General features: G+C 40.3%; 1 protein-coding gene across 3 annotated transcripts; it reads right to left on the reverse strand.

The window, feature by feature from the left end:
- Nucleotides 1-4,470: 4,470 nt before the first annotated feature.
- LOC147618927 (ABC transporter G family member 22-like) lies at nucleotides 4,471-9,124 on the reverse strand. 3 transcript variants are annotated; one of them, XM_086774069.1, is made up of 11 exons: nucleotides 9,023-9,124; nucleotides 7,915-8,379; nucleotides 7,715-7,791; nucleotides 7,378-7,628; nucleotides 7,124-7,279; nucleotides 6,783-6,966; nucleotides 6,359-6,667; nucleotides 6,012-6,284; nucleotides 5,610-5,894; nucleotides 5,382-5,489; nucleotides 4,471-5,109 (listed from the first exon to the last, which is right to left on the reverse strand). In XM_086774069.1, exons 2-11 carry the CDS (start codon nucleotides 8,366-8,368, stop codon nucleotides 4,804-4,806), a joined length of 2,403 nt encoding a protein of 800 aa, XP_086630195.1. In that variant the 5' UTR covers nucleotides 8,369-8,379; nucleotides 9,023-9,124; the 3' UTR covers nucleotides 4,471-4,803. The 3 variants fall into 3 exon arrangements, with proteins under 3 accessions (XP_086630195.1, XP_086630194.1, XP_086630193.1); XM_086774068.1 differs by lacking the exon at nucleotides 9,023-9,124 and adding an exon at nucleotides 8,515-8,686 and having other exon boundaries at nucleotides 6,783-6,960; XM_086774067.1 differs by lacking the exon at nucleotides 9,023-9,124 and adding an exon at nucleotides 8,515-8,682.
- Between the last annotated feature and the right edge of the window lie 663 nt (nucleotides 9,125-9,787).

Raw genomic sequence — 9,787 nt, forward strand, 5'->3', positions numbered from 1 at the left:
AAATCCCAAAAGATGGGATGAAAAGCAGTTAAACTGGCAGTCTCAATTACAAGAGATGCTCCAAAGCCTCAAATAGAGTGAAGGCCACAATAACATAGTAAGCTAAACCACAAGAACCATAGTGTGGAGTCCACAATAACATCGTAAGCCAAACCGCAAGAACCCTCTCCTAAAAATTGAGAAACCACAAGATTCCTCTCCTAAAAATGAAAAAACCAAAAGAGCCCTCTCCCAAAAATGAATAAGCCACAACGATTTGCTTGCATTCCATTCAAAATAACCTTGAACAATGCCTCAATGTTTGAAGTGTTTTAACTCTAAGCTTCATTATCCTTTCTTTTCACATTAATAAATAGACTTGCCCAAGCACATATTATACATAAACTTGTTTTCTATTTTTGAGCTTACATTTTAGAGGCTTTGCAATAAAACACAAGAACCTACTCACTTAAAAAAGGACAGTAGACATAAGAATATGTTACTCATGTAAGGAGGTAAAAATAACATGGGGTCATGATAAGAATCACCTACCTAAGAACAAGAACCTAAACATGTTAGAATGCTACAAGAACATCCCACAAATAGGATCATATCAAAAGGAGAGTGGACATAAGAACATGTTGCTCATAATAAGGAGGTAAAAATAAAAACATCAGTCATAAGAATCACCTACCTAAACATGTTAGAATGCTACAAGAACCTCCCACAAATAGGAGCATATCAAAGTTAACAATCTACATACCTCCTCAATTATGAGCTATACACATAACAATGGGTATGGGTAAGTAATGAGCTTGCCATTCTTATGTTTAACTTGCTATCATGGGTAAGTTAATCAACTTGCAATTCTTCTTTTAACTTACCAATTTTTGTAGAGTTATTTTGTGAGTAAATACAAGTGCCTACATAAGTGTAAAGTTTTTATACACCATAACCTTGCTATTAACATCCTTCCTAGGTACATCCTTGGATGGGGGGCCATGGTGGGTGAAAACTTGGTCCATGGTATGATCCATTGCTTAGATTCACTTGAACGATCCCAGCACAATATGTTGTTTTGAAAAAGTTTTAAAATTTGAGTTTTGTTCTAAAAACACCTAAGAATAATTATTTAAGAATGCCATAAATACTATAAGCATGTGTGCATGGCAGGCACGCACACACACGCATATATACACACATGCATATATACATGTACATGCACACCCACACACAGACTACACACAAGTACATGCACATGCATGTGCACGTGCACACATGTACATGTATGCACACGCACATGTACACATATAATATGAGTGTGCATGTATGCATGTGTGTGTGTGTGTGTGTGTGTGTGTGTGTGCTCATGCATGCCCATGCACACGCACATGCACTTGTGCATGTGCGTGTGCATCTATGTGTGTGTGTGTGTGTGCGTGCGTGCGTGCATGCAAACCATTGATATGTACCTTGTATCAATTAAAAACAATATTTTTTCAGACTTCTTTAAGCCTTTTTTATAATTTTAAATTTGTTAGGTACATGAAATACTTTTAAATAAATCTTTTATTTCTATACTTACCTCTAAAACATTTTCAAGCTATTTTTAGTGTTACAAAGCATGTAAATTTGTTGGGTACTTTCTTACCAAGATTAGATGTATTAAGTAAGCAAATTTAAGACTCAAGAAATTTAATGGCTAGGATTTAAAACAATCTCAAGGCATTTTAAGGCCCAAAGGCCACTTCTATGGCTTAATTTCACAAGACAATTGATAATGTGAAAGAAATATTGAACTTGAAAAAACACGCTAATATTGGGAGTTGAAGTGGTATTATGAGATGATATTAGAAAAACAATAAGGAAAGAGAATGATTTACAAATGAAAGATGCCATTACATAAGGAAGATTAAAGTGGATACTTATCATGATGCTACCATATCAAATAATGGTGGAAAACTATCTAAGCTACATAGAGGTACGTGATTAAGCACACTTGTCCTCTATATACTCATTGTAGGCCCCTATTCGCTTCATATGTTAAAAAGCTATTTTAAGTTGTTTGTGTCATGTTAAAGGCTTAAAAAAGCTATTTGCGTTGTATGTGTCAGGTCAAAGGCTCAAAAAGTGCTTCACGGTTATCATCAAACTTTCTAGTAAAATAATTACAATGATTTAAAACTTAATTAGAGTGTCATAGTAACATGCTTAAATATAATTGAAAGATTGAAAAGCATCAACATCTATCAATCCTAAGAAGCCCTTTCAATGGTGTGCTTTGGCCCTAAGCCTCATGCAATGTTCATAATTAATTTTCACTTCCTTATGTCAATTTGGTAATTCTACTCTTTAGACTTTATATTTGAGAGAAAGAAAGGAACGAGTTGTCTTGATTTTTTGCTTGTTGTCAATTTTAGTATAGAACTTAATATGCTTCAATGATGATAGTTGTGGTGATTTAACTTTAATCACAAATCACATTTTATATGCCCAAAAGTGATATTCTAAAACTAGCCCCATGTCATTATCAAAATAATACTTTTAAAAGATCATTAAAAATAAAGTTATTTTTACATTAAATGTACATATTAACAATCATAAATTTTTAACTCAAAAGTTCTCTTTTTTAAACTACTACACTGATAAAAGAAAGTTCCATCCTCAAAGTAAATACTTTAAATTTTAAAAATTAAGCTATTAAACCATTAGGAATAATATGCTTATTTATATGACTATGAAAACACATATGCAATCATTTTTAAAGAGACTACTTGGTAGTTTGTTCATCGTGGTGTCAATAAAAGACACATCTAGATTTGTCTATGGTAGAGGTTGACTACATGTGTCATTTGTGCTTTACTTGGGAATATTTTTAAATTTTCTCATGCAGTTTCGTAAACACTTTTCAATTGTTTTTTATATGTGAATTTTGTAAATCTTGCTTAAATGGTTTACACAAATGGAATGGCAATATAACTGGATTTGATGTAATCATAAATGTGCAATAAGACACTAACTTGAACTTTTAGTATTAAATAGTGACATTCAAGCCACAAATTGATGCAAGAACTTGTTAATTGGGCAGTGGGGGCTCATCAACAATATTTATCTATTGGTGAGGTTTTTTGGTTGTCCATCACAGTGATACTAATTTTTTTTATATATAGTTTGGCTTTAGTACTATCAATATTTATGATTTTTTTTAAATGGATTTTGGATAGTGCAACCTCTCGTAGACTGAATAGTAATTATAAAAAAAACCCTTCCATGGCTTGCTCAGTTTAAGATTTGGTCACAAAACAAGAATTAACCCAAAGAGGAAGATGGTAGTTTATAGTGGCCTCACTTTGGACTACTATCCCTATTATTAAATTATTTTTTCCCTAAATGAGAATCAGTTTAACTTGTAAAACTAATATAGAGTTAGTTTATTCGGGCATAAAAAATAGTGACACTAAATTGAGGTTATTGCCATGCCAATTTTTTTACACCTCCAATAAATCAACCTTATAAACAATTTTTTTTATAAGGTCACCAAGTCAAAATGATGTAAAGCTTATGATCTCAACATGATTGATATGATTTTGACATTATTAGAATTTATTATCGATAGTGAATTCGTGTTGAAATAACAACATGGTAGACTCAAATGGCACACTCTCTCTTATTTCCACATTAACAACATAACATAATGTGATACATCATGAGAGTTTTCAATTGATTCTATTGCATGTGCCATAAGATATTAATCAAATCTACATGAGGGGTTTTGAGCATATTCCTTGAAAGCACATGCTATATAGAGCATTCATAATAGTGAAGATGTGTATGTGTGTGTAAGAGAGAGAGAGAGAGAGAGAGAGAGAGAGAGAGAGAGAGAGAGAGAGAGAGAGAGAGAGAGAGAGAGAGAGAGAGAGAGACAGAGAGAGAGAGAAACCTAGATATCATTTTTTTCCTCATATGAGTAGCCCAGATTATATTTACATACTTTCATGCACATGCATTGACCTATGTAAGGGTCTAATGAATTTTTACATTAGGTCAAGGGAGTGCGTAATCTATTTAATTTTTTTTCAATGGTTTATTGAAAGAGGTACGTAAAAAAAAAAAACTCATGAACGATACATAGATCTAGATAACATCGTTTTCATATCAGTAGCTTAACATACTTTCATGCACATGCATTGACCTATGTAAGGATCTAATAGATTTTGACATTAGGTCAATGGTATGCATAATCTATGTAGTAAAAGTTTTCCAAGGGTATATTGAAAGAGCTACGTAAACAAATAACTCATGACTTACACCAATAAAAAAACTTTTGAATATATCTCACAAAAGTCCTAAGCTTGTTAAATCAAGGGAAAAAATACTCTCATGAATAAAATAAAAAAGGCTATTCTTGCTACCATGTTTGATAATTTTTTTTATCATTATTCTTTTGTGAGCAAGGAGGTTGGACTCCTGAGCTAATTTTCGTTGTACGCATTTTGATGAATGAGGCTAGCCATTTTATTTAAGAAACTTTACAACATGTGTGTGTCGATTATCTTTCCTTCATATACAAAGGTGAAAATTTGTAGGCTAATGAAAAAAGGTTAAATTGTAAGAGGGGTATGTAGTGCACATGTTTTTGAATGCAACATGAAGGGTGATTGAATTGTTTTTGTTGATCATGTGAGGTGATTTTATATGGGATTTTTTTGGCTAATGGTGTTGTAAAACTGCCAACACTTTTGAATGATTTTGATTGAGAAATGATGGTTCTTTGAACTATTGGTCTTGCTTTGGGTTGTGAATTGTGTCAATGGGACATATGTATCATTTGATATTTTTGCCGATGGAACTAACCTTGATTTGTCGCAATGCTAAGTAAGCCAAGAAACGACAAACCAAAGCCATAGCTAGGAGAGACCACACCTCTTGAGCACCTGGGCTTAGCCTCATTCCATGGAGAGCTTTGTTCAAAGCCATTACCCTTCTGCATTGGATTGATGAGGTGGCACCCTTGTTTGTTGAACAAATGTGGATGTTGTAGTAGGGGGAGTATTGGATCTTCAATAGGAGTTTGTAGCAGTGAGACTGGAAGGAGAGGTACTCAAGCCAGGCCACACACTCGGGCATATGCTACAACAAGAAATGGGTTGGATGAAACATTAATTTCAAAAGTTAGACCAACCTTAATGAAATACTAGAATGAAAGCAATGGAATAAGCAAAATATTATTAAATGCACAATAGGCAAATAGCTCATAGCAAAATGGACTAAGTAAAACTAAGATAGCTTCATTATTTAGTCGAGTAAGTAAAACTAAGGATAGCTTGGTGGTGAGCTTTAGCACTAGTGGGAAAAGCCCTCATCGTGTGGACGTAGTGGATATGACCATGCATGTCACTCACTTGCACAAAGTATCCGCCTGCTAGCGTGAAGGCGATCACAAGCACAGAACCTAACGTTGTTGCCTTCTTTACGTCCATCATGACGGCACCGATCAGTAGTCCCACTCCCTGCAAAACAAAGGACGGAGAAACGCACGTTGGACATTTCTGACACATCTTACCGGCCGGAATTGGCCGTGAAAATGAGTAAATAGAGTTCGATTGATAAGCAAATTATAATGGGTGTGCCTGAGAGGTGACGACGGTGAGGAAGACGGCGAACAAGGTGAGAGAGAAGGCGGCGACAGTCTTTCGCAGGGTGGCCATGAAGTAGACAAGGGTTAGAAAGCACGTAGGCAAGAGCAGGTCCAATGGAAGGTCTGAAACCGAGCGGGCCACAAAGTACGCACTGAGTCTGTACATGTCGGAAGCGCGCTCCTTGGCTAGGAGAGCACGCTCTAACGGGAACGTGAAGACGGCATTGAAGAGCGGGAAGAAGCCCCAGAAGAGACCAGTGAAGAAGAGGAGGCCAACCTGCAAGCAAAAATTCCGTCGATGATCTCATGTTAGCGGCGCCGCCTAGTGAGATCACAAGTACGACAGTGGGTTTAGGTTTGGCGGGCAGGACGCCAGAGTAGCGGGCTACGTTACCTGGTTTTGGAGGTCCGCCGGCGTTGTGGCCTTGGAGCGCCACCACAGGCTGCCGCACAAAACCGCTGTTGCCATTACTTGGGTTACCTTCAACCAGCTCAGATAGTCGTGGCGGCGCTCTTTCAGCCCCCTCTCCAGCAGAACTGCCACTTGGGTCCCCCAGGTGGCCGCCCACATGCGGTTCTCTGCCGCTGCCGGCCAAGCACCTTCAAGCACCCCCAGCCTAGCCCTTTCCTTTGCTCCCATCTCCTTCTCATTGCATTCCACCAGATACTGCACATAAAGACACACATGGTTCTTATATAGATACTACTACGGTTGCCTCCAGCAATGATCTTACCGCTTACCTGTACCACCTTTTTGGATGACGACGCCGCCGCCCGTATCAACCCTCCGCCGCCCTTCTGCTCCGCCTCTTCTTCAACCTCTGTAGGCACCTTCATGTCGTTGGTGTTGCCGCTGCAAAGATCCAACAGAAAATCTGCTGGATTCATGGCCACTAGCGGCGCAAATCCGACGGACTCGAAATACGGGATGGCGTTGCCCGCCTTACCGAAGTAGGCGCAACGACCCTCCGCCAGCAGCAGCAGTTTGTCAAAGAGATAAAACAGCCGACTGGAAGGTTGGTGGATTGTCGTAACGACCGTCCGTCCGCTCTGCACGACGACGGAAGCTTGCTTACGGATATGGTGGGTCACGGAGATTAATGACGGAATCGGTGAGTGGTGGAGATTCATGGTAGCTTTAGTGGGCTTGACAGATATAATTTACCTGGGCAAGCCTCTGCAGCAGCTGCATGATGCGCAAAGCTGTCGTTGAATCCAAGCCAGAAGTGGGCTCGTCAAGGAAAATGAGCGAGGGATCGATCAGTATCTCGTGGCCGATACACACTCGCTTCCGCTCACCACCGGAAACCCCACGCAGAAACGCGTTGCCGATCACCGTATCCCTGCATCTGCAATTATCTCAGACCGATCAGCAATCAATCGCTTTTCTGCCGCAACAAACAATCCTTTACCGTTTCCATTGTCGGACTTCAAGTAGCGAGTTAACTTTATCCGTTGTCGGAGTTCAAGTTTACGTTGCCAGAATCTTGTTGGAATCAAACACACCTTTCAAGGCCGAGCTGTTGGATCACTTGCTCGGTCTTATCCGTTTTCTCCTCGCGTGACATCGACGCCGGCAGCCGTAGCAAAGCAGCGTACGTTAGGGTTTCCTTTACCGTCAGATGAGGGTACAGCACGTCGTCCTGTGTAACGAATCCCATTCTGTAAAAAGCACAAAAACGGAAACTTAGTGCTGCCGAACATTACGTTACGACGTAATAACGCCCGCTTCGATATGTCGGAATGTCTCCGGCAGCCACCTTGGCTTTAGTGACTTGTTGTAGGGAGCTCCGTCGTATAAGGTCACTCCGCTCATGGTATTTCCATTCTCCATCCGATCACGTCCGCCCAACAGGTTGAGAAACGTTGTCTTTCCACTGCCAGACGGACCCATGAGAGCCAGCGTTTCTCCAGGCACGACGAATCCGGTGATCCCTTGGAGGATTTGCCTGCCGGAACCCCGTTTCGAGCGCCGTCGTTTCTTCACAAGCTTGTAGCCCACATCCACAAACTGCAAATCAATTACAAAAATAAAGTTGATAACGCTCAATACGGAAACGCCGACGTTAGAATGGACGGAGAAGCTACGTCTCTTACCGTCAAGAACATCCCTCGATCAGCTGCCGCCGTTTGCATTTTAACGACTGTATCATTAGCGGCGGCTTGATCAGGAGCTGGCTCGACGACAGAAGAGCTAAGCGGAATTAGAACGACATTGATTAACATGGCAACATTATATGATCATTAGATTGATCGCGATTCTATTTACGCTCATCGATCTTGCTAAGTATACATACCGTTCAGATTTTGCTGGTCACTGACGGAAGTTTGTAACGAGCTCTTTGAAATACAGAAGAAGACGCCGGAGTTTGCAGTGATCTGTCCGGCAAGAGCGTCGTCGGAATGATCAACGATCTGCTGATCGGATTCGTTCGTCAGATGGCCTTTGTAATTTCTTCCGACAGCTTCACATCCGCTACTCGAAAATGCAAGCCATGAAGAAGCTAGTGAGCCGCCGACGGAAGTTTTTCTGTCTGACGGAATGTCTCGCCGTTGCTCATTATGATCCGTTGTGTGAAGGTTTACGGCAATGGTGGAGGGATAGGCCATTGTATTGGCTATGGCGAGACCATTGATATTAAAATGTTCTGTGCAAGGCTGATCACAACTGCAATTAATCCCTCCATTAGCATTACCCCCACCTCCATTTATGTTCATGCCACCAGCCTCTACAGCATCTGCATCTTCCATAACGAGATGGCCTAGAAAACAAGCAAAAAAGAAGGTGCGACTGTAATCGTGAATGCGAAAGAAGTATCGATTCTCTACAGAGAGCTTTCAAAACTCTAATTATGCTGTAAAGAGAGCATAACATGAGGTATCGAGTCTATCTCTACTTGCATAACATTGACAAGCTAAGCTTGAAACCATGAGCACAGGATTCCAAGATGACGCAAGAGATCACTCTTTCCGAGTATAGTTGAAGTATAATTGAATGAAAGTGCTACACACACACTAGCACCCCTCTCTCTCTCTCTCTCTCACACACACACACACACACAGTCAGTCGATGCACACACACATACCCCTCTCTCTCTCTCTCTCTCTCTCTCTCACACACACACACACACACAGTCAGTCGATGCACACACACATACCCCTCTCTCTCTCTCTCTCTCACACACACACACACAGTCAGTCGATGCACACACACATACCCCTCTCTCTCTCTCTCACACACACACACACACACAGTCAGTCGATGCACACACATATACCTCTCTCTCTCTCTCTCTCTCTCTCTCTCTCTCACACACACACACACACACACACAGTCAGTCGATGCACACACACATACCCTCTCACTCTCACTCTTATACTAATGGGACAAGTTTCTCATCCAACCTAGGGTTGCGGTCTCCCTTATTTCCCTCAATGCTAGTTCAACCTTCAGTAGCTCCTGCCACGATCTTTATAGGCTCTCTTACTGGCTCTCTTATGATAATTATACCCTTCATTTTTTCAACCCTTTGTAAGCGTGGGGGGAAGGCACCATAAACCAGGGATTAAAAAATTGGTTGTTGCCCCACCACTCTGAAAATAAATTATGGCTACTGTTGATCCAAGCAAAAGCTTAAGATGCTAAAGGTGTGTAGTATATTTCACATCAATTCAACCCTTAAGGAAAAAGAGCCACCTCCAATGGTTATTCAATAGCCTAGGCTCTAATTTGGCAATTGTTTATTGTAAAAATAAGAATATAACTTTAACCGAAAGAATATAGAACATTTGGAAGAATTATGCATTGTAATAGCCCCTATTCTAGTTTAAAAAAAAAACTGAAATTCTTTTAGTGAAAGAGGGATGTGTCTGTACGACAATAGCCTGTAGTTGCAAAATATAGGTTGATGGTTATGATTTTCAGGTGCCTTTTTTGGGTGGTCAGTGTTGGAGATTCCACACGGGATGGTTGGCTAGGCGTCCAAGACAAATGGAAGGTGTGTGTGTGTGTGTGTGTGTAGAGGTGTGTGTGTGTGTGTGTGTGTGTGTGTGTGTGGAGGTTACCTAGAAGGCTAGAAAGCCATTGCATTCTCACAAAAGAAAGAGGCATGATACTATAATATGGGACTGACACCAATCCAAAGCAATCAAAGTGTTGCTGGGAGGCAG

This window comes from Cibotium barometz, chromosome 34 (assembly GCF_041138505.1).
Source record: "Cibotium barometz isolate CiBa-2024 chromosome 34, ASM4113850v1, whole genome shotgun sequence".
NCBI classification, from domain to species: domain Eukaryota; kingdom Viridiplantae; phylum Streptophyta; class Polypodiopsida; order Cyatheales; family Cibotiaceae; genus Cibotium; species Cibotium barometz.